General features: G+C 38.2%; 1 protein-coding gene across 3 annotated transcripts in view; it reads right to left on the bottom strand.

Moving 5' to 3' along the window:
* The window catches only part of ezh2 (enhancer of zeste 2 polycomb repressive complex 2 subunit), a 149,508-nt gene that overhangs the window by 73,609 nt on the left and 49,511 nt on the right, over positions 1-26,388 (bottom strand). For all 3 annotated transcript variants that reach the window (XM_072253595.1, XM_072253593.1, XM_072253594.1), the window contains exons 3-5: positions 21,017-21,142; positions 15,626-15,745; positions 15,003-15,123 (exon numbers count right to left, since the gene is read on the bottom strand). In XM_072253595.1, the coding sequence (XP_072109696.1) occupies positions 15,003-15,123; positions 15,626-15,745; positions 21,017-21,142 (367 nt within the window). The remainder of the gene's footprint in view (positions 1-15,002; positions 15,124-15,625; positions 15,746-21,016; positions 21,143-26,388) is intronic.

Genomic DNA, 26,388 nt, shown 5'->3' with positions numbered 1-26,388 from the left:
AAAGTCTTCACTCTCCAGGGCGCAGGCCTGGGCAAGGTTGTATGTATGGAAGACCAGCAGTTGCCAATGCTGCAAGTCTCCCATCTCCACGACACCAATGTTATCCAAGGGAAGGGCATTAGGACTCATACAGCTTGGCACCAGTGTCATTGCAGAGCAATGTGTGATTAAGTACCTTGCTCAAGGACACAACACGTTCCCTCGGCTGGGGCTCGAACTCACGACCTTCAGGTCGCTAGTCCAATGCCTTAACCACTTGGCCACATGGCCACACAGGACTTAGACTATGCATGTGTTTTCTTGCATAACTATGTGTTTTTTCCCTCTTTCGCTATTTTGAATGTATGTTTTGCACCTTGGCCTCCAAGGAATGCTGTCTCGTTCGACTGTATCCATCCATGTACGGTTTGAATGATAATTAAATGGGTTGATTTGACGTACCAGTGATAATAAACCTGATTCCAATGTTGAAAGACCTGAAACACCCAATAACCCCAGGTTACATCACTGATGTGTTCCTGCGCATCCTAGGATGTATCGCAGCATGCAGGACTCAAAGGCATGGACAAGAGTTTCAAGAGCAATGACCTATTGTGAGGCCAGATTTGGTGATGATGGCAATGAGGTGGTGTGGTTTTTTAGTGGAAAAAGGCCACTTCTGAAAGGACATACAGAATTTCAGGAAATTTAAGCCAGATGGATACTTTATTAATCCTAAAGGAAATGACAATGTCACAGTAGCATTACAAGTGCCTTGATACACAAATATTAGAAGAAGAGTAAGGAGGAATAAAAAAATAAAATACCTCAGTCTAACAGGAGGGGATCATCACTTCCACGGCTTTAGGTTGACTCATGATGAGGTCATTCTTACCCTTGGCCATTAGGCTCTATATAGTACTCTTTGGAGTAGTGAAGTTGGCTTAGTCTATTACTGAAAGTGTTCCTCTGTCAGCCAAGGTGGCATGCAGGGGGTAAGAAACATTGTCCAGAATTACCAGGATTTTCCATAGGGTCCTTTGTTCTACCACAGCTTCCAATGTGTCCAGTTTGATTCCTATAACAGAGCCAGCATTCTAATCAGTTTATTGAGCCTGTTGGCATCTCTGGTGTTGAAGCCTTTGCCCTAGCACATCACTGCATACAAGGTTGTACTAGCAACAACAGACTGGTAAAACATGTAAAGGAGAGACCTGCATACTCCAAAGCACCTCATACCCCATACTCTACTAGGAGGGAAACTGAAAATCTGGTTGAATGGTGCCACAACAGCCAATATCTCGCTCAACATAAGGAAAATCAGAGTTCAATGAGCCAGTCATTAGGAGATCAGAGGTGAAGACTGTGTGGCTGGGTATAGCTCAAATGCCATCTGATGATACAACCATTTATGGCAGCATCTCAGATGGTGATGAAAGGGCATTAGAGAGCAAGATCTACTAACTAGTTGAGTGGTGTCATAGCAACAACCTTGCACTCAGTGCTAGCAAGACTAAACAGCTGATAGTGGACTTTAAAAGGGTAACACAAGGGAACAGAAACCAATCCACAGAGACATCAGAAGTAGAGAGATAAGCTATTTCAACTTCCTGGGTGTCAATATCTCCGAAGATCTAACCTGGTCACAACATATTGATGCAGCTCTAAAGAAGGCAAGACAGCAGCTACATTTCATTTGGAGTTTGAAGAGATTTGATTTATCACCTGAAACACCCAAAAACGTCTACATATGTACCATGGAGAGCATTTTGACTGGCTGCATCACTGTCTGGTATGGTAGGGTGGGGACTACTGCACAGGATCGAAATTGCAGAAAGTTGTAAAATTAGTTATCTCCATCATGGCTACTAGCCTCCACAGTATCCAAAACATCTTCAAGGAGCAGTGCCTCAGAAAGGCAGCTTCCATCATTAAGGACCCCTCCCCCCCACCACCATGCAGGACATGCCCTCTTCTCATTGTTACCATCAGGACAGAGGCGCAGAAGCCTGAAGGCTCACACTCAACAATTCAGGAACAACTTCTACCCCTCTCCTATCCAATTTCTAAATGGACATTGAATCCATGAATGCTACCTCACTACTTTTCATTATTTCTGTTTTTGTACTACTTATTTTAACTATTTAATATACATATCTATAATTGCTCTAACTCAGTTTTTTTAATATTTATCATGTATTGCATTGTACTGCTGCTGCAAAGTTAACAGATTTCACTACAAATGATGGTGGTATTAAACCTGATTCTGAAGAGGGTCAGTAACTTTAAGTTCCTTGGTGTTATATCAGAGGATCCATCCCAGGACAAACATGCAAATGCCATTATAAACAAGTACAACGGCACCGCTACTTTTTTCAAAGACTGCGCAGATTTGGCATGTCACTTAAAACTTTCGTGCACAGTGGACAGTACCCTGACTGGTTGCATCACAGCCTGATATGGAACATCAATGCTCAAGAACAGAAAAGCATACAAAAAGTAGTGTGCGCTGCCCAGTCCAACACAGGCAAAGCCCTTTCACCATTGAGCACATACAAAGAGCACTGCCACAAGACAGCAGCATCTATCAAGGACTTACACCATCCAAGGACATGCTCTCTTCTCACTGCTGCCATTGGGAAGGAGATATAGGAGTCTTAGGTCCCACATCACCAGGTTCAAGAACAGTTTACCCTTCAACCATCAGGCTCCTGAACCAGCATGATAACTTCACTCCTCTCTACTCTGAACTGATTCCATAACATATGAGCTCACATTCAAGGACCCTACCACTCATGTTCTCAGTATTATTTATGTACTTACTTTTTTTTTGTATTTGCAGTTTTGTCTTCTTTTGCACATTGTCACTTGTCAGTGTTTCTTTCTATGCCCCTCAATTTTATAAACCTCAGCTTCCTCCATTGCAGTGAGAATAAAACCAACCTACCCAATCACTCCTAACTACCACACTCCATTTCAGGCAACACCCTGGTGAAATCTCTTCTGCACTTTCCCATTGTTAATCAGGAAGTCAGGGAACCTCACATTAATGATAATTACATTTACGAAAAATGTACCCAGCTGCAGCTCCTGAGAGTCTGTCAAGGAACTGGTGCAGTTGGATGTGCTAAGGCTCATCCAGGAGGCTGAGATATCATAGGTAAAAGTTTTAGTGAAGTGGTCATACACAAGGTCTAAGCTACTGATAGATGAGTGCCTACCAGGAGAAGCATGGTGAACAGGCAGACAAGGTTCCCCTGCGGTCATTCCTCTCAGAAGCAGGTATAATCCTTTGATACTATTGGAATGAGTGGAGGAAAATGACCTTCCAGAGGCTAGCAGCAGTAGTCGGGACAGTGGCAATAGGCCCACCTCTAAGGTAAAGATGGAAAGGGTCAAATCAGGCAAAGCAATGATAGATAGGGGTGCAGAAAGGCATTTCTGTAGCCACAATCAAGATTTCAGGATGGTGTGTTGCTTCCATGATATAAAGATGAAGAGAGTCTCGCAGCGGGTATAGAAAATTTGGAGAGGGGAGGGTGACCAGCCAGAAGTCATGGTCCATAGAAGAACAAATTACATAGGCAGGCGCAGAGATGAGGCCCTGTAAAGTGTCTTTACGGAGCTAGGTAGGAAGTTCAAAAGCAGGATTTTCAGGGTTGTAATCTCAGGATTAGCATTGTACCACATGCTTGTGAGGTAAAAAAAAAATGCATAGTGAAGTTCACGTGGTTAAGAGCCTGGTGCAGGAGGGAAAGCTTCAGATTTATGGATCATAGGGTTCTCTTCCACATCAGATGAGATCTGTACAAACAAAACTACATCTGAACTGAAGAGGAACCAATATCCTCACTCAGAGGTAAGCTAGTACTGTTCGGGAAGGTTTAAACTAGTGGCAAGGGAATAGGAACCACAACAACAAAGCAACAGATGGTAAGATTGAGAGCAAGAAAGATGGTGTAACAAACAAGACTATAAAGAAGGAGCAGACTAATAAATGTGGTGGGACTGATGAGGTGAAATGTGTTTATTTCAAAGCTAGGAGTATTATGAGTAAGGAGGATGAATTCACAGCCTGGAAAATGGAATTACCGTTGTTGCCATTACAAAAACTTGGTTGCGTGAGAGACAGGGCTGGCAGCTGTGTTCCTGAATTTTGTTGTTTTAAACATGATAGAAAGCACCATAAAACAGATGTGGGAGTTGCCTTATAAACAAGGGAGAACACCACAGCAGTATTCAGAAGGCATACTACAAGGCTCATCCACAGAGGCAACTTACATTAAGCTCAAAAATAAGAAAGGTACAATTATGCTGGGACTGGAGCTACAGCACACCCCACTCCCAATAGTCACAAAGGAGGAACAGATATATAGACAGATTATGGAAAGGTAGAAAAATTACCACAGTTGTCATAGTGAGGACTCATTGATTAGAACTTCCTTACTACAAGAGGCTTAGATGCAACAGGATTTCTTCAGTGCATCCACTGGACTCACCACATACTGTTCTTAGAACCATGTGTAGGGTCCAGTTGGAGAACATACTGGACCCAGAACACAAACAGAAAGCGCTGAAGGAACTCAGTAGGTCATGACCAAGGTCTGGGAAATGACCCAGGCTAAGTGACAGACCCGATAGCAGATGAACATTTTTGGAATAGTGACCACAACTCGTTATGTTTTAAAATAGTTATGAATGAAGATAAAAATCAGATCTTGTGGGAAGGTATGCAGAGTGGGGTGGTAAATTATGGTAGAAGCTAGGGGCTGCTAGTTGGGAGCTGCTGCCATCAGACTAGCTAATCATTGTTCAGGATTGGCATGCTCTAGTAAGAAGCAAGAAGAATGGCAAATTCAGGAACCTTGGATGTCCCAAGAGATCCTAATTGTTTCCAGGACAAAGAAGGAACCATATGCAAGGTTTAGGAAGCTAAAATTAGACTGGGCTTTAGCAAATATAAAGATAGCCTAAAATGCTCAAGCAGGCAATTGGGAAGGTCAAATATAGACATAGACTTTAGTACAGTATTTCATATGATACCTCATGGTACATTGAATCAGAAGATAAAGACGTATGAGGTCCAGGTTGAACTGAAACTTGTATTCAAAATTGGTTTGCCCACAGAAAACTGAGTAGGGGGTGGAAGGCTGCTTTCTGGCTGGAGGTCAGATCAATAGTCTTTCCAAAGGATCGGTGCTGGTACCTCTGTTGTTTGTATTATAGATCAATGATATTGATGAAAATGTAGTTGGGTAGATTAGCAAGTTTTTAAATGACACCATAGTTGGTGGAGTTGTGGATAGTTTGAAAGACTATCAAAGAATAAAGTGGGATATAAACTAGTTACAGACAAGGGCCAAGAAGAGGCAAATGGAGTTTAATCAGGACAAGTGCAATTTGCTGCTGTTTGGAAAGTAAAATAAATGAGAAAATAAACATTTAATGGTAGACCACTTAACAGTATTAAGGTAAGGGAGGTCTTGGGGCCCCAGTCCATTATTCACTAAAAGTGGATATACAGATGGAAAAGGCAGTTAAGAAGGCATACGACTTACTTGCCTTTGTTATTAGAGGGGCTGGGTACAACAGAAAGTAAGTCATGCTGCAAAAATATAGAACTTTAGTCATATGCAACACAAAGAATTCAGCAGGCGAGACAGCATTTAAGGAAAAGAGTACAATCGACATTTTGGGCCAAGACCCTTCATTCGGACTGGAGAAGTCAGAGTAAGAAAGTAGGGGAGGGGAGGGAGAAACAAAAGGTGATATGTGGGATCCCCCGCCCCCCCCAGAAGTTTTTGTGTTTTATTGTTTTACAACATCGAATCACAGCGGATTAAATTTGGCTTCTTTTGACACCGATCAACAGAAAAAGACACTTTCATGTCAAAGTGAAAACATATCTCTACAAAGTGATCTAAATTAATTACAAATATAAAACACAAAATAATTGATTGCATAAGTATTCACCACCATCGTCAGTATTTAGTGGATTGAGGTCTGGACTCTGGCTTGGCTACTCCAGGACATTAACTTTGTTGCTTTTAAACCATTCCTGTATAGCTCTGACTTTATGCATGAGTCATTGTCTTGCTGGAAAACAAATCTTCTCCCAAGTTGCAATTCTCTTGCAGACTGCATCAGGTTTTCCTCCAGAATTTCCTGCATTTTGCTGTATTCATTTTATATTCTACCTTCACAAGCCTTCCAGGGTGTGCTACAGTAAAGCATCCTCACGGCATGATGCAGCCACCACCATGCTGCACTTTAGGAAAAGGGTGTTTTTGATGATGTCCAGTGCATGGCTTACTCCAAACATAGCATTTAGTCTGATGGCCAAAAAGCTTAATTTTGGTTTCATCAGACCATAGAAACTTCTTCCAACTGACTTCAGAGTTTCCCACACGCCTTCTGGCAAACTCTAGCCAAGATTTCACGCCAAGTTTTTTTTTCCCCAACAGTGGCTTTCTGTTTGCCACTCTCCCATAAAGCTGTGACCTGAAGTACCTAGGCAACAGTTGTTGAGGACAGCCTGTTCTGGGTAGATGTACAGCTATGTCATATTCTTTCCATTTCTTGATGACTGACTTAACTGAACTCCAAGATTTTCAGTGACTTGGAAATTTTCTTGTATCCATCTCCTGTCTTGTACCTTTGAATGACTTTTTCGCAGAGTTGCCTGGAGTGTTCTTTTGTCTTGATGGTGTAGTTTTTGCCAGGATACAAACTCACCAGCAGTTGAACCTTCAAGATACTTGTGTATTTTAACCACTATCAGCTGAAACACCTTGACTACACATGGTGATCTCCATTTAACTAATTATGTGACTTTGAAAACCAATTGACTGTACCAGTGATGATTTGGTATGCAATGTTAAAGAGGGTGCATATTTATGCCATCAATTATTTTGTGTTCAAAACACGTAATTAATTTAGATCACTTTGGAGATATTTGTTTTTACTTTGTCACGAAAGAGTCTTTTTCTGTTAATCAGTGTCAAAAAAAACCCAAATTAAATCCACTGTGATGCAATGTTGTAAAGCAATAAACCATGAAAACTTCTAAAGGAGGTGAATACTTTCTATAGGTACTGCATTAAAGGAAAAGTTGGACAAACTTGGGTTGTTCTCTCCATCTCTTCCAACCCCTTTCAGCTGAAGGGAGACCTGATAGAGGTTTCTAAAAGTATGAGAGACATAGATAGAGTAGATTGTCAGAATCTTTTCCCTGGATTAGAAAGGTCAAATACCAGAGGACATGCTTCTAAAGTTTGGAGGAGTAGTGGGCTCAGGGAACTTTTTTTGGTAACACAGAATGGTAGGTGCCTGAAATAGGTTAACAGGGGTATTAGTGGAAGCTGGCAGTTTGGTGGAGTGCAAGGGGTTTTAAAAATAATACCAATATGAAGGGAATGGACAAAGGGTATGCAGGAAGGCGACATTTAGTATGAACTAGCATCAAATTCACCTGCCCAGTGCTATACTGCTCTGCGTGAGAAAAGCAAGGTCAGTGATGGAAAGGCTAACACCTTCAAAGGATCTATCCTGAGCCCAACTCATTGATGCAACCATAAAGAAAGCATGCCCATGTCTATACTTCATTCCGAGTTTGAAGAGATTTCGTATGTCACCAAGGCGCTAACATATTTCTTCAGATCTATGATGCAGAGCATTTTGCCTGCTGATATGGAGGCTCCAATGTACGCAATCGAAAAGAGACTGCAGATGGTTGTAGACTCAGTTAGCTCCATCATGGGCACAACCCTCCCCATCATCAAAACATCTTCAAAAGTTGCCACCTTAAGAATGCGGCGCAATCATTGAAGACTCTCACCCCTAGGGTATGTCCAAAACCCAGGCCTCAGTACCTTCCTCTGCAACTGGATCCTTCACTTCCTCATTGGGAAACTTCAGGCAGAGCAGATAGGAAATAACATCTCCACCTTGCTGACAATGAACTCTGGTATACTTCAAGGATTCCACTGCTCTTCTTTTTCTACAGCGTGACTACGTATCTCTCAAGCATCATCTATAAATTTGCCAATTACACAACTACTGCTGGCAGAAATTCAGATGGTAACGAGGAGGCATACAGGAGTGAGATAGATCAGCTGGTTGAGCAGTGTCAAAGCAATAACCTTGCACTCAATGCCAGTAAGATCAAGAAAATGATTGTGATTTTCAGGAAAGGGAAGTCGAGGGAACACATGCCAGTCCTCAACAAGGGATCAGCAGTGGAAAAGGTGAGCAGTTTCAAGTTCCTGAACGTCTCTGAAGATCTGTCCTGGACAAAACATTGATGCAATTACAAAGGCGGCACTACAGTAGCTACATTTCATTGGGAGTTTAAGGAGACTTGGTATATCACTAAAAACTTGTGCAAATTTCTACCAAAGAACCATGGAGAGCATTCTGACTGGTTCCATCACCATTTGGCATGGCCTCCTCCTTCCGCCTGTGGACATGTAAGACACAGTGTCTTTCTGTCTGTCTTTAATTTCTCCCTTTCCCGACTTAAACTTTGAAATTTTAACTTTATTCAGTCAGATCTTTCAAAGTGATAATTATAGTTATGGCTACCTTGAGAAGCACTAAAAGGAATCCCGATACAGGTAATGGTAAATCTAAAAAAGCTGACGAAGCTTCTGAAGAGCCAGCCTGGGTTAATAGATTAGAAACTCAAATGAGCTCCATTGTCGCTGAACTAACTCAACTAAAAGAAAGTCTTCTCCCTTCAGAGGAAAAAATTAAAGAAGTAACTTGCAATGCGGCCGATATTTCTTCTCGTCTGGAAAAGGCTCAACGACGAGTTGCTGATTTGGAAGCTCGATCTCATCAGAACAATATTCAAATTGTTGGATTGAAAGAGAAATCAGAATCTGCCGACATACTGGACTATTTCGCCAAAATGTTTCAATCTCTATTTCCTGAGGCATTTTCACAATTGCCCGACATTGAAATAGCTCATAGAGTTGGAATTTCAATTTCGGAACAAGGTAAAAACAGACATGTTATTGTGCGTTTCCTTCGTATTTAAAACAAAGACCGTATTATTAAACTGGCAAGAAAACAAAGACTGTTTGAATTTCAAGGCTCTGAGATTCGTTTCTTTCAAGATTTTCCTCGTGAAATTGTTCAGAAACGTTCTGGATTCGCGGCCGCAATGCAAATGGCCTTTCAAAAGCAGATGCATCCCTTTCTTCTGTATCCAGCTAAATTAAGGTTTTTCACTAAAGACTCTGGGGTTCGTATCTTTGAGGATCCAGCCGATGCAGTGCATTTTATTAATTCTCTCCTGGATGAGTCTGAAGCCTGAAGTTTAAAAGACTTACAATTATTCGATCGTTTCACGATACAAGGAATGATGAGATTGGAAGAATTGAGAAGTACAGAAAGTCTTGGTATTAAAAAGTACCTTTACCTTTGAAATAGACTGGTTTGGACAGTTTTAATTTTAGAAGATATCTCATGGGATCTGTTGGAAGACTGTAGAAATGTTAAACCATTTAGAATTTCTTTTTGTTTGCTACATCCAAAAATTGTTTTTTTTTGCTTTGTATGTTTTTGTTAAGAACTTTTAACTCACTATTCGTTTTTTTTTTTACGTTTTATAGATAGACGTAATGAGTTAAAGATGGTGATGTTTTCTCTTCTGCGCAACTATTTCAAGAATTTGTTTTGGAAGTGTTTTTTCATATCTAATGTTATGAAGGTTACTTTCTAAATTGAAGGTAATTTCTGTTAGCTGTTTTTTCTAATTTAATTGTAATGAGTTGTATGTCGACTGTAATGAGTTGTATACTTGGGAAAGGGAGACAGATTACCTTTTTTCATCTGTACCTTTTATTTAGGCAGGTGGATTTCAGAATTGCTTCTTATGCATTCCTTGGGGCTTGCGTCGATTGATATTGACTTATTCCTGGGCTTTGTAGGTTGGGTGGGTTTTTTTCTTTTTTTTAAATTTCTATTTTTTATTCCCATTATGGATTCTGGAGCGTACGCAAATTGTTATCATTGTTGCTTATCACCGCCATTCACGACTACCTTATCCTGACATGCATTTGTTTTCTTTAGATATAAAGTTTCATGATGTTATTTAAACAGTTAAATGTTTTAAGTTGGAATGCCCGTGGTTGGAATCATCCTATTAAACATAAGAAAACATTTAAAATTATTAATCGATTCCAACCTGATATAATTTTTGCACAAGAGACACGTTAGGTTATCTGATAAAAATCAATTTTTTTTTTAATTTTGGAAGGGCCCTCAGATTCACGCAAACTCTCAAAGTAAAATTAGGGTTGTTTCCATTTTTATTGATTCTAATATTCCCTTTAATCAGGAGGATATTATATCTGATAATAATGATAGATTTTTGATTGTTAAAGGAACAATTTAAAATAAGAAAAAGGTTTTGGTTAACATATATGGACCAAATGCTGATGATTCTTCATTTTTTAAAAGATATTTTCGCTCTATTACCTGATTTAAATGAATCAATGTTATTAATGGGTGGATATTTTAATACTTGCTTAAATCCCTTATTAGATAAATCATCATCTAGACATCAACTCCCTAATCGCTCTGCATCACTTATTAATTCCTTTTTAATTGAAGTCTGGAGACATATGCATCCTACTGATAGAGAATATTCCTTTTTTTCCACATGTTCATAATAAATATTCAAGAATCGACTATTTTATAGTCAACCCTTAACTTATATTTAATGTTCAGAAATATGAATATGATGCAATTGTTATTTCTGATCATGCTCCTTTAAATTTAATATTTGATTTGAAAGATGTTGTTTCTACAAGACCACCTTGGCATTTTCCAGAACATTTGTTACAAAGTTCAGATTTTGATGAGTTTATTGAAACTCAGATAAAAGAGTTTTTCTCTTTAATAATACAGGAAACGTCTCAAAGTTAGTCATTTGGGATACGTTAAAAGCTTATTTACATGGTCAGATTATTTCTTATTTAGCTAAGTTGAAGAAACAGACAAGAATGGAATTAGATAAAATTGCTAAACAAATTAAAGAATTAGATATGAACACAATCTTTCCAAATCTTGATTTGTTTAAAAAAGAGTGGAATTACAATCACAATATAATTTATTAACTTATCCTACTGAAGGATATTTGCTTAAATGAAAAAGTCAGTTTTATATTTTTGAGGATAAAAATAATAGGCTTTTAGCTTCCCAATTGAGGGCTGCTAAAGCTAAAAGACAAATTTTAAAGATTTGTAAAGATAATGGAGATATATTAAGTAATTATGAAGACATTAATAATATTTTTCAGGATTTTTATTCTGATCTTTATAAATCTCAGTTTCCTGCAGATCCCTCCAAAATGAAGGTTTCTTCATATAAGATTAAATTTCCTCAAATTACTGCTGAAGATCAACAGACCCTTGATGCTCCAATTGTTGAACATGAAATTCAGAAAATTATATGGTCAATGCAATCAGGTAAAACTCCTGGACTCGATGGTTATTCGGTAGGGTTTTACAAAAAATTTGAAAATTTACTTTCTCCATACCTTTTGGAAATATTTCACAAATCTTCTGAGAAAGGTAATTTACCTTCTTTTTAGGAAGGTTCTGTTTCTTTACTCCTTAAGAAAGATAAAGATCCTACTGAATGCTCATCTTATAGACCTATTTCACTATTAAATGTGGATGCTAAAGTAAGATAATGGCTAACCGTTTGGTAAAGACTTTATCTAAAATTATCTCTATGGATCAAACAGGCTTTATTAGAGGCCGCTATTCTTTTTCTAATGTTCGGAGATTGATGAACATTATATATTCACCATTATCCAAAACACCCCAATGTGTTATTTCTCTGGATGCAGAAAAGGCATTTGACAGCGTTGAATGGACTTATTTGTTTAATGTATTAGAGCGATTTGGCTTTGGTAATAATTTTAATAAGTGGATTCAAATAATCTATAAGAACCCTATCACTACCGTTATTACTAATAATCTTGGGTCTCCCTTTTATTCACTTTCATGAGGTACTCGACAATGGTTTCCATTAAGTCCTTTATTATTTAATCTCGTACTGAAGCCTTTGGCTATAACAATTCGTGAAGCTAAAAACATTCATGGTATTTCTATAAATGGGACCATACATAAGATCTCTCTTTATGCAGATGATCTTCTGGTTTATATCTCGAATCCTGAAGAATCTATTCCTAATCTTTTGGAATTATTAAATGATTTTGGAAAATTTTCAGGATATAATCTTAATTTAAATATAAGTGAACTGTTCCCTTTAAATGTTCCTGTTTTTATATATAATGATATTCCATTTAGAATTGTGAATTCTTTTAAATATTTGGGTATTATCATTACAAAAAAATAAGGATCTTTATAAAGCTAATGTAGTTTCTTTATTGGACTCTATGAAACAATTATTTTCTGGATGAAATCCTCTTACACTTTCTTTAATAGGTCGTATTCATGCCCTGAAAATGATGATTTTACCTAGATTTTTATATATTTTTCAAAATATACCCATTTTTCTAACTAAAAAAATCGAATCTACTATTTCGTCCTTTATTTGGAATAATAAAAAACCAAGAGTTAACAAGTTTCATTTACAAAAATCCAAAAAAGATGGTGGACTCGTGCTACCCAATTTAAGGTTGTATTATTGGGTCGTTAATATCCGATAACTATGTTTTTGATTATATTGGCTCGATAAGAGCCAAAAACCAGCTTGGATTGATTTGGAATTTAAAGCTATTAATCAATTTTATTTAACTTCATTATTAGGAGCTCCATTACCTTTACAGCTTGCTAGAATTTCCAATTTAAATCTCTACCCTGTTATTAAACAGTCCTTACGGATTTGGTTTCAGTTTCGCAACTCTTTTAATTTTAAACAATTTAAATTGTCTAGCCCTGTATTTCGAAATTTGCTATTTAAACCTTCAATTACTGATCCCGTTTTTCTTTTATGGAGAAAGAAGGGGATCTGTTCTTTTGCAGATTTATTCAGTGATGGTCGATTGATGACGTTTGAAGAGTTAATTAGCAAATATTCTCTCTCTCATACACATTTCTTGCAATAATTTCAGGTTAGACATTTTTTACAAAAATATGTTTCTACGTTTCCATATATGCAAGAATCTGATTTGTTGGATACTATTTTGAATATGAATCCTTTAGTGAGAGGTTCCATTGGTAGAATTTATAATTTACTTTTACTACAAAAAGATAACCTCTCACTAAAGATTAAACAAGATTGGGAGAGAGAACTTAATATGACTTTTGTTAATGAAGATTGGTTGCGAGTTCTGAAAATGGTTAATTTTTCTTCGATATGTGCCAATCATAGTTTAATTCAATTTAAAATTGTTCACCGCTATTATTTAACAAAGGAGAGGCTATCCAAAATATTTCCTAATATAGGTAATTATTGTGATAGGTGCAAAAAATAAAGTAGCTATTTTGTCACATATGTTCTGGTCATGTTCCTCATTGAAATCTTTATTTTCTACAATTTCTAAAGCTTTGAAAATAAATTTACAACCTAATACATTGACTGTTCTATTTGGAATAGTTCCACATCATATACAGGGCATTTCATTTTCAAACCAACATGTAATTGCATTCGTTACATTGTTGGCACGAAGGGCTATTTTATTGAAGTGGAAAGATACCTCTGCTCCTACAGTAATTCAATGGTTTTCCCAAGTAATGTTATGTCTTAGTTTGGAAAAAATTAGAAGTAGAACTTCTGATCCCCGATTCGATTTTGAGAGAAGGTGGGGCTCTATTGCTCCGGGAGTTGGTTCCTAATGTTTTTTTTCTTTTTTTTTGTTTTGTAGTTAGTGGGGTTTTTTTCAGTTAGTTGGGGTTCTCTTGTTTCCCTCTTCTTCTTATATAATTTTTTTTCATTAGCATATACGTTTTTTTCTTCAGCTTTATTAATTATATATATACTAATTTGCTGAACTTCTGTATTTTATAGCTGTAGAAGATTATAGATCAATAAAACATTTTAAAAATGAAATGAAACCATTTGGTATGGAGGGGCCACTGCACAGGAGTGGAATAAACTCTACCAGCTCCATCATGGGCAGTATCCCATGACGACAGCATTGACAACATCCTCAAAAAGGTGGCATCCATCCTTAAGGACCCCCATCACCCAGGGCATGCCCTCTTCTCATTGCTACCATCGAAGACATACAGGAACCTAAAGACACACACCCAACATTTCAGGAACAGCTTCTTCCCCTCCGCCATCAGATTTCTGAATGGACAATGAATGCATGAACAATATCTTGTACTGCTATTTTGTACTATTTATTTACTTCTTATTGTATAGTAATTTTGCATTGTACTGCTGCCAGAAAGCAAAATTGATGACATATGATTTTGAGAGAAAGCAACAATTTCAAAGGACAGATAATCTGTGCTGCTTTTAAATGACAAGAGCGATAATAGAATGTTTGAAAGAGTCTCTAAGAACAAAACACTAACATCCTTAAAAAGTGGCCCGAAAGAGAACTTGGGGATACAGTAGATTAATGGGAATAAGAACAAACCAAAGTTGCAGGCAGTATACGGAGAGATAAGGAGGATACAAATTTTGGACGAGGGTCCAGGCAAACAATTTTAAATTAGCCTAGTGGTCTGAGAAAGGGCAACTAGGAAAGGTAAAAGATGGGTGCTTTCAACCTGGAAGATGAAGAATTTCATGACTTCACTATTTTTGTTATTGGAGCTAAAGAAAAATGCTGCACATTCTAGAGTCTAATATCACAAATAAATCCCTGGATATCTAGAGAAATTACTGCAATGAATGTTGTTGGATGTTTTACCTGTAATTATTGCTTTACAAATCACACTGCGAGAGGCATGATGTCAGTTGCAGATTTTAAGCCTTATGGATACTCCAAATATTCCTGCATTCCTTGCTTTGAAAATCCAAAAAGTAGCATGGCAGAAATAAGATTGCCAAATGGACCTTATTCTGAAGTAGCAGATAGAAAATCTTACCTCTGTCACCATGCACCTTTCCATCGTAGTTTTTTATGAGCTCTTCAATGAAAGTCCCATCTTGATCCAAGATTTCATCACCCATGTAAGGAATGTTATGTAGAACAGTTTCATCTTCCACCTTAAATTTAAGAGAAAGTTCCTTTGGTACAAGTGTAAAAGAGTATACCAAACATCGCCATCAACTTTGCACTTCTAATTAGTGCAAGATTCAGACAACTATTACATTTTTTGTGTACTATCCCCCCATTGTCATTGAATACCCATTAAGTTTAAAAGAATTAGGAAAGTGTGACTTGTATGAAGTTCACTAAACCAAAAATTACTACTAGTCCAACTTACTGCCTAGAAAGTAAACATCCTTCATTGGCAACAGACACTAGCCAAGTTTTTTTTCTGCTTCTTTAATTCTATCATGTTTGTTACAAAATTTAGCTTACATGAAAATTTTCAATCACTATTAATTACTGTAAAAACTAGCACTTAAACTTAACATTTCGGGATAAAAACAGGATTAAATATTCTCATCCCACGCTTCCCCCCCACCCAAATAAGAATAAAATTTGTGAATGCATTCCAAAAGGAAATTGTAAAAAGATTACTCACATGTCTGGATCACATACCATGAAATTTTGCTGAAGAGGAGACCAGGAATACATAACTGGGATAGAGGCCACTGCATTTAAAGTCTTAAGGGGAATAATCTGCTTTGGAAACTCAGGGAATCCACTCTCCACAGCACACTGGAAATAAAGAAAATATGAGTTACTAAATTATTGTTTGAATTGAGCCAACAGTGCATTCTAAAGCCAAGAAAGCAAATTTTCTAAAGAGAGGATAATGTCATTAGGGATCTGAGCAGGAGTATTTCCACCCCGCGCACCCATCCCCAGGGTAAAATCTGCAACAAGGGACTGATGTAGACAGCACCTGGCAGTTTAAAAAAGTATCCAGACAAGCACTTGAATTGCCAAACACTGATTGTTACTGACAGCGCTGGATTAAATGGCGTTAGAGTAGGTAGGTGCTTAACAGTCATTATAATCATGGTGGGTTGAAGTTCTATTTCAGTACTTCATGCCCCTATATAATATGTGTATGCATATGCAGTGTGAAACTTACAATTGTCCTCGTGCAGCAAAGTTTGAATTTTTGATATGCAATTTTTAGAGTTTGATACATTTTTGCCATAAGGCCTGGTGCCATTGCTCTTTATTTGTTGCATTTGCTATAATAGCAACCAGCTGCATGATATGCTTGTGTTTTCACCATGTTGCACAACTAAGGGATTTAAAGAAAGCACTTCTAAAAGGAGTTTTAAAATATTCTACTGAGGCTTACGATAAAAAATAATTCTAGTTTATAATTAGAAAGGTTTATTTCAAGATTATTGATAGAAAAAGTTAAATTTAAATAAGACTTTCAAAAAAATTGAGAAATATAAAATATTTCCCTTTAATGGTCCTCTCAAAGTAGATCAGTTCATATTTTACAGGATTAAGTTCCACCTGCCATTGCTCTGCCCATTTAACCAAATGATCAATATTAACATGTAGTCCAAGACTACCTTCCTCACTATTAACACCACCAATTTTTATACCAAACTTCTAACCATTCAAACAAATAGATCCGGTCATAAATGTTTTCTAACTCTTTTTAATAAACATTTTTCACACTATTGTTTACATTGAAAAATCATGATTTGGCTGGCCCTGCTTTCACCTGTGACTTTGTATTTGGGTTGAACATGATTTTTTTTTTTAAAAAGTTTGAATTCATCTGTTTAAGACAAATTACAAAGATATGGTATTTAACCAGTTTGATCTATGACATTTAAACCACAACATCTACAATCCATTAAGACCAAGGACCCAGATTTAAAGTGATGAACAAGAGAGACAGCAATGTGAGAGAAAAATATAGCTTTGACCTTGAGTTCAGTTCTTATAAGGAGTGACTCTGCTTTTAACAGTCAGGGCTTAAATAAAAAGGGAGGGAAATCATAGCTCCTGAGGGAAAGAGTAACACAGGACTAATTATAGTGCACAACAGAGGCAACAATGTTATAATTCTAAATAAAAATATCAGGAAAAAGTTATTTGACAACTCATATCTGCTCCCCTATTCTGAAGATCAAAGTTGCTCTTACCTCAGCATCATTTTCCTATGCTAATTCCATTTCCTTTCAGTAACTCTGGAATATTTCAACTTCCTTCCAACAATGTTAATTCTTAACATCTCAGCTAAAATTACCACTTTCAATCCATAAACATGTCACTTTAACCTTTATTTTTCACTGATTTGTACAGTAGTGTTTTCCATTAGTCTATCTGTTACATTATATCTGATTTTGTGCATCTCTGGTATCCTGCAACTTCAGTTGTTTACACAATCCACTGTGCCCTACAAACTACATAACAATTAAAAGTAACTGATAAGCTGGAATTGGCTTGCATGACAAACAGTACTGCCTCTGGTGGCCTATGTCATCTTGCAAATTATGAAGAAATGATTTAATCTTTACCCAAATAAACAGCAGCCTCTGCCATATAGTAAAAGCTGCTAAGAGAAAGGCATATTAATTTATAGCCTATGCGTAACACTAAGGGGCAGAAGACGCTGGTGGGAGTTGTGTACAGGCCACCTAACAGTAGTAGTGAGGTCGGAGATGGTATTACAGGAAATTAGAAATGTGTGCAATAAAGGAACAGCAGTTATAATGGGTGACTTCAATCTACATGTAGATTGGGTGAACCAAATTGGTAAAGGTGCTGAGGAAGAGGATTTCTTGGAATGTATGCGGGATGGTTTTTTGAACCAACATGTCGAGGAACCGACTAGAGAGCAGGCTATTCTGGACTGGGTTTTGAGCAATGAGGAAGGGTTAATTTGCAATCTTGTCGTGAGAGGCCCCTTGGGTAAGAGTGACCATAATATGGTGGAATTCTTCATTAAGATGGAGAGTGACATAGTTAATTCAGAAACAAAGGTTCTGAACTTAGAGGGGTAACTTTGAAGGTATGAGACGTGAATTAGCTAAGATAGACTGGCAAATGACACTTAAAGGATTGATGGTGGATATGCAATGGCAAGCATTTAAAGGTTGCATGGATGAACTGCAACAAATGTTCATCCCAGTTTGGCAAAAGAATAAATCAAGGAAGGTAGTGCACCTGTGGCTGACAAGAGAAATTAGGGATAGTATCAATTCCAAAGAAGAAGCATACAAATTAGCCAGAGAAAGTGGCTCACCTGAGGACTGGGAGAAATTCAGAGTTCAGCAGAGGAGGACAAAGGGCTTAATTAGGAAGGGGAAAAAAGATTATGAGAGAAAACTGGCAGGCAACATAAAAACGGACTGTAAAAGCTTTTATAGATATGTAAAAAGGAAAAGACTGGTAAAGACAAATGTAGGTCCCCTGCAGACAGAAACAGGTGAATTGATTATGGGGAGCAAGGACATGGCAGACCAATTGAATAATTACTTTGGTTCTGTCTTCACTAAGGAGGTCATAAATAATCTTCCAGAAATAGTAGGGGACAGAGGGTCCAGTGAGATGGAGGAAATGAGCGAAATACATGTTAGTAGGGAAGTGGTGTTAGGTAAATTGAAGGGATTAAAGGCAGATAAATCCCCAGGGCCAGATGGTCTGCATCCCAGGGTGCTTAAGGAAGTAGCCCAAGAAATAGTGGATGCATTAGTGATAATTTTTCAAAACTCGTTAGATTCTGGACTAGTTCCTGAGGATTGGAGGGTGGCTAATGTAACTCCACTTTTTAAAAAAGGAGGGAGAGAGAAACCAGGGAATTATAGACCGGTTAGCCTAACGTCGGTGGTGGGGAAACTGCTGGAGTCAGTTATCAAGGATGTGATAACAGCACATTTGGAAAGCGGTGAAATGATCGGACAAAGTCAGCATGGATTTGTGAAAGGAAAATCATGTCTGACGAATCTCACAGAATTTTTTGAGGATGTAACTAGTAGAGTGGATAGGGGAGAACCAGTGGATGTGGTATATTTGGATTTTCAGAAGGCTTTTGAAAAGGTCCCACACAGGAGATTAGTGTGCAAGCTTAAAGCACACGGTATTGGGGGTAAGGTATTGGTGTGGGTGGAGAGTTGGTTAGCAGACAGGAAGCAAAGAGTGGGAATAAACGGGACCTTTTCAGAATGGCAGGCGGTGACTAGTGGGGTACCACAAGGCTCAGTGCTGGGACCCCAGTTGTTTACAATATATATTAATGACTTGGATGAGGGAATTAAATGCAGCATCTCCAAGTTTGCGGATGACACGAAGCTGGGTGGCAGTGTTAGCTGTGAGGAGGATGCTAAGAGGATGCAGGGTGACTTGGATAGGTTGGGTGAGTGGGCAAATTCATGGCAGATGCAATTTAATGTGGATAAATATGAAGTTATCCACTTTGGTGGCAAAAATAGGAAAACAGATTATTATCTGAATGGTGGCCGATTAGGAAAAGGGGAGGTGCAACGAGACCTGGGTGTCATTATACACCAGTCATTGAAAGTGGGCATGCAGGTACAGCAGGTGGTGAAAAAGGCGAATGGTATGCTGGCATTTATAGCGAGAGGATTTGAGTACAGGAGCATGGAGGTACTACTGCAGTTGTACAAGGCCTTGGTGAGACCACACCTGGAGTATTGTGTGCAGTTTTGGTCCCCTAACCTGAGGAAAGACATCCTTGCCATAGAGGGAGTACAGAGAAGGTTCATCAGATTGATTCCTGGGATGGCAGGACTTTCATATGAAGAAAGACTGGATGAACTGGGCTTGTACTCGTTGGAATTTAGAAGATTGAGGGGGGATCTGATTGAAATGTATAAGATCCTAAAGGGATTGGACAGGCTAGATGCAGGAAGATTGTTCCCGATGTTGGGGAAGTCCAGAACGAGGGGTCACAGTTTGAGGATAGAGGGGAAGCCTTTTAGGACCGAGATTAGGAAAAACTTCTTCACACAGAGAGTGGTGAATCTGTGGAATTCTCTGCCACAGGAAACAGTTGAGGCCAGTTCATTGGCTATATTTAAGAGGGAGTTAGATATGGCCCTTGTGGCTACGGGGGTCAGGGGGTATGGAGGGAAGGCTGGGGCGGTGTTCTGAGTTGGATGATCAGCCATGATCATAATAAATGGCGGTGCAGGCTCGAAGGGCCGAATGGCCCACTCCTGCACCTATTTTCTATGTTTCTATTTGTATTTATTGCAGAAACCCACAATAGCTTATACGGTTTTACAGTTCTTGTTCCAAAATGTGTGTGAAAAAAGGCAAACAGAATGTAGCAGCCAAATAAGAAACACGAGGAAAGGAGAAAGAAAGACTACTGTGGCAAAGCATTCGTAGATGATCAAATGGCATTAATGTACTGGAAGAGATAATGTTCAGGCATTATAGCTGTACACCCAGTTTGTTATTGTGTTAATTTTAATGATATGTTAACATGTTTAACTTTGTAGAGTTGAAATGCTTTGGAAGTGTGATAAAGACATGGTTCAAACAGCACAAAGCCATTCTCCAAACACTTTGGATAAATTTGGTATGAAAAGTGTACTGTATTACAAGAATAACACTTCAGGAATACTTTAATGGGCACAAAGCAATAAATAAATACTCCCTCTAATGTTACAGCAAAGAATAACATATCTATTTACACATTTAACTTTGCTAATACTTTGACGCTAGTACTTTAATATCAGTTTATCTGAAAAATTCTAAAATATTTTAAAGTACACACATAGCAATACTTAGAATAAAGGAGTCAGAATTACTTGAAATTTGCCAACTGTCCCTATTTTGCAATTCAACAGCACTATTTGTTTCATAATCAGAATCAAGTATGACATAAAAAGAGATCAATTCATTGACTGTGAAGAAATATATGCAACTAAATATACAATAGCTTTCTACAGAAAAATGGCATTTAAAGAGTCAAACAATCACTAACAAGCTAAAATGATTACCAAATATCCTTTACCCTTTCTTATAAATATATTATACCTCTCTTGTACCACGCATTGTGCTCACTGTCATAATGTGAACAGGTTGGATCCTGTGCTGCTTCCAATCCTGATTCAATATTTCCGTCTTTTCTTTGATTTTCTGCCGATTTGCGCTGAACATGCTCTACAAAGAAAACCAAGGAGTTCATTTTAATTCCATATATATGGATCCAGACCACTAATGAAACTTGAAAAATGCATAATCCTTAACATTACATGCATCCGTCTCATTGCAACTTAGTTAATGGAAAAATAGATAACACACAAAAAGAAAGCATCATTTAAAAAAGGTATTGAACACGAAGATAACATGCTTGCAAGAAAAATGTAATTCAAAACAAATCCAGCTCCATGGAATCTAATCTAAAGCCAGAAAATAGCCGAAAACATTCCACAAATCAGCCAGCAACTGCTTAGAAAAAGGGCTAATGCCTCAGTTTGGTAATTTTTCATCACAACTGAAATCTAGTTCACATTACTAAATTTCAGAATTGTGTTTTCCAAATCATTTCTTAACCCCAAGTACTAAATTTGGTGTAAAATAGACTGTAATCCAATATTTTCAATACATCTCCAAATCTGGCAACATCCATATCACAACTTTCTTTACTACTTCTTCACAGTCCAGATGAGTGGAATTGCCTTGATCGTCTATGTACATGAAGCAGCAGAATTTTATTTCAATAGCTTTCCTTCCAGCACCTTCATCACCCACACATGAACACTCCCCAAACACAATTCTGGGTCACCTTATATTTCTCCTCCAGTTGATAGTGTTAAGTGAAGTCAACTCCATTTTAAATTCAGCCCTAGACTGTGAGCAATATTGACACATGGTATTCAGTTCCTTGTTACACATTTACTTACAGGGCTGAGGATATCACAGGCTGAATATATTGCCCATCCTTAGTTAACTCTTAAACTGAGAAAATCATTGGGGAGGAACCATGTAGGCAAATCTAAAATCACATACAGGCCAGATGAAGTAAGAGTGATAGATTTCCTTTCCCAAAGCACCAAGTTTCTTTTAAAAAAAAACTTGGAAAATAATGAGGCTCAACAGCCATAGTGGGCAGCTTATGTAGGAGAAGGAAAAATCTCATCTTAAACCTCCACAACCTTGTGGCTATAGCCATTCTTGGGGAGGGCCTCAGGAGTCAACAACGGGGAAAAATCCAGAGCAGGAATCCCTAAAGTAGTTCAATGTTGACTGGCAACTCCTGATAAACTGTAATTGTTTGCCATTCCTTTGCATTCATCAGCTGCTTGGAGAGGGGGAACCTGCTGCATGGGCAACAGCTTCCTCCCTGTATTGTAGTGTCCTAGTTTTGGTACCGGCTTGCATAGCCACATAAACAGCTAGGATGCAATATCCATGATTGACCCTAGCCGACAGAGGTGACCCTAGCCGACAGAGGGGACCCTCACAGATCACTTGGAAAATCAGAAGGGAGACATTTGGCTCTTTAAGCCAAAGCCATTCAGTTTGATCATGGCTGATGCTTTACCTCAATACTATATTAGTTTTCTTTCATCATGCATCCTGATGCCTGCTGCACCTAGAAACTCATATCCTTAAATATATATAGAGCCTCCAGAATTTTCCATGTTAAGACAGTTCCTGAGGTTCACCAGCTTCCAAGGAAGAAATTTCTCCTCACCTCAGTTCGAAGCATCATACCCAGTATCCTGTGATTGTGTCACTGGTTCCAGCTAGAAAAAAATAACCTTCCTATCATACCCTTTAATATTTTTTGGTTAGTCCTGCTCTCAGTCTGAAAGGCCAAGTTAATCTAACCTCCTCTTATATAATACACTCATATTCCAAATCTCAGGCTGGAAAACTTTTCTTGCACTCCTTTCTGAAGGAAGATCAAAATTGCATGTAATATTCCAGCTGTGGTCTCACGCTCTTGAACAACTGTAGCAATAAATCCTTGCTCTTGTACTCAAAATCTCGAGATGAAAGGCAAAATACCATTTGCCTACTAACTTACTTGCTTCAGCTACCTTTTTTTTTGGTGAAAGGTAGACAAAGATAGCATTGGCATCGACATTAGTGTCATTTAAATATCATCCCGCCTTGCTTTGCTAACAGAATCCATTCATCCATGTCTTACTGCATCTACTATGTTCCTGCACGTTTACTCAACTCATCTGAAAATCTTTCTACAGCTTCTTTGCATTCTCAACAAACCAACATACAATCCACGTCACCAGCAAACTTAGCTATTTTAAATTGCAAACTTAGCTATTTTAAATTAGGAGCACCCATCCAAATCTTTGATATTTATTGTAAATACCTATGAAAACATGGAATTATAAAGTACACTTTATGAAGTAGATTTGCTCAATATTGCAAGTTCAAATGTATTTTAAGTACTGTTTTGGAGATTAAGTAGGAAATTATGCATTAGTTTCACTCAGTTTGCTGGATCTGGGACATTACCTGAAAAAGGTGGGGAAAATGATACCATAAATTTTAAACTTGAATTGAGATAAATAATACAGAGTTATGACTTTAACAGGATTAAAGACAAAGCACTGGACCTTGGGTCCAAGAAAGCGTTCCTTTAATGAGTCAAAAATGCCATAATCCTTTCCTATGTGGTTTCTGATATTCAGCCAAGTTAAAGAAAAAAACTGCAGCTTAAACATTAAGAATTTGAGTTCAGCAATTTTAGTTGTGCCACAGTAAAAGGTTTGCTAAGGTTAGACACTTTAATCTCGAAGCATGTGATTTTATCAATAACTAGTTTCCAATTGCTATTTTTCATACTTCAGTTATACAAGTCCATTCATTAAGATAATAAACAGTTAACTGAACTATACAAATGCATATTTTTTTTCTTAAAGTGGGTCATGGTCAGATATGACGAAACATAGAACCATAGAACATTACAGCACAGAAACAGGCCTTTTGGCCCTTCTTGGCTGTGCCGGACCAGTTTTTTTCTGCCTAGTCCCACTGACCTGCACCTGGACCACATCCTTCCATACATCTCTCATCCATGTACCTGTCCAAGTTTTTCTTAAATATTAAAAGTGAGCCCGCATTTACCACTTCATCTGGCAGCTCATTCCACACTCCCTGTGTGAAGAAGCCCCCTCCCCCCAATGTTCCCTTTAAACTTTTCCTCCTTCACCCTTAACCCACGTCCTCTGGGTTTTTTTCTCCCCTAGCCTCATGGGAAAAAGCCTGCTTGCATTCACTCTATCTACACCCATCATAATTTTATATACCGCTATCAAATCTCCCCTCATTCTTCTACGCTCCAGGGAATAAAGTCCTAACCTATTCAACCTTTCTCTGTAACTGAGTTTCTCAAGTCCCAGCAACATCCTTGTAAACCTTCTCTGCACTCTTTCAACCTTATTAATATCCTTCCTGTAACTTGGTGACCAAAACTGTACACAATACTCCAAATTCAGCCTCACCAATGCCTTATACAACCTCTCCGTAACATTCCAACTCATACTCAATACTTCGATTTATAAAGGCTAATGTACCAAAAGCTCTCTTTATGACCCTATCTACCTGTGAGGTTACTTTTAGGGAATTTTGTATCTGTATTCCCAGATCCCTCTGTTCTACTGCACTCCTCAGTGCCTTACCATTTACCTTGTATGTTCTACCTTGGTTTGTCCTTCCAAAGTGCAATACCTCACACTTGTCTGTATTAAACTCCATCTGCCACTTTTCAGCCCATTTTTCCAGCTGGTCCAAGTCCCTCTGCAAGCTTTGAAAACCTTCCTCACTGTCCACTACACCTCCAATCTTAATATCATCAGCAAATTTGCTGATCCAACTTACCACATTATCATCCAGATCATTGATATAGATGACAAATAACAATGGACCCAGCACTAATCCCTGTGGCACACCACTAGTCACAGGCCTCCACTCAGAGAAGCAATCCTCCACTACCACTCTCTGGCTTCTTCCATTGAGCCAATGTCTAATCCAATTTACCACCTCTCCATGTATACCTAGCGACTGAATCTTCCTAACCTTCCATGCGAAACCTTGTCAAGGGCCTTACTGAAGTCCATGTAGACAACATCCACTGCCTTCCCTTCATCCACTTTCCTGGTAACCTCCTCGAAAAACTCTAATAGATTTGTCAAACATGACCTACCATGCACAAAGCCATGTTGACTCTCCCTAATAAGTCTCTGTCTATCCAAATACTTGTAGATCCTATCTCTTAGTACTCCTTCCAATAATTTACCTACTACCGACGTCAAATTTACCAGCCTATAATTTCCCAGATTACTGTTAGAGCCTTTTTTAAACAACAGAACAACATGAGCTATCCTCCAATCTTCCGGCACCTCACCCGTAGATACCAACATTTTAAATATATCTGCCAGGGCCCCTGCAATTTCAACACTAGTCTCTTTCAAGGTCCGAGGGAATACCCTGTCAGGTCCTGGGGATTTATCTACTCTGATTTGCCTCAAGATAGCAAGCACCTCCTCCTCTTCAATCTGTATAGGTTCCATGACCTCACTACTAGTTTGCCTTATTTCCATAGACTCCATGCCAGTCTCCTTAGTAAATACAGATGTAAAAAACCCATTTAAGATCTCCCCCATTTCTTTTGGTTCCATACATAGCCAACCACTCTGATCTTCAAGAGGACCAATTTTATCCCTCACTATCCTTTTGCTCTTAATATACCTGTAGAAGCTCTTTGGATTATCCTTCACCCTGACTGCCAAAGCAACCTCGTGTCTTCTTTTAGCCATCCTAATTTCTTTCTTACGTTTTTTTTTGCACTTTTTGTACTCCTCAAGCACCTTATTTGCTCCCTGTTTCCTATATATGTCATACATCTCTCTCTTCTTTATCAGAGTTCCAATATCCCTTGAGAACCAAGGTTCCTTATTCTTATTCACTTTGCCTTTAATCCTGACAGGAACATACAAACTCTGCACTCTCAGAATTTCTCCTTCGAAGGCCTTCCACTTACCAATCACATCCTTGCCAGAGAACAACCTGTCCCAATCCACACTTTTTAGATCCTTTCTCATTTCTTCAAATTTGGCCTTTTTCCAGTTTGCAACCTCAACCCGAGGACCAGATCTATCTTTATCCATGATCAAGTTGAAACTAATGGTGTTATGATCACTGAAACCAAACTGTTCCCCTACACACACTTCCGTCGCCTGTCCTGACTTGTTTCCTAATAGGAGATCTAATATTGCATCCTCTCTAGTTGGTACCTCTATATATTGATTTAGAAAACTTTTCTGAACACATTTTACAAACGCTAACCCGTCTAGACCTTTAACAGTATGGGAGTCCCAATCAACATGTTGCACTTTAATGCGGTAAACTGGAACGGTCAATTTGCAGAAGACACC

Source organism: Mobula birostris, chromosome 3, assembly GCF_030028105.1.
Source record: "Mobula birostris isolate sMobBir1 chromosome 3, sMobBir1.hap1, whole genome shotgun sequence".
Taxonomy (NCBI): domain Eukaryota; kingdom Metazoa; phylum Chordata; class Chondrichthyes; order Myliobatiformes; family Myliobatidae; genus Mobula; species Mobula birostris.
This window is presented reverse-complemented; position numbering and strand designations above follow the sequence as displayed.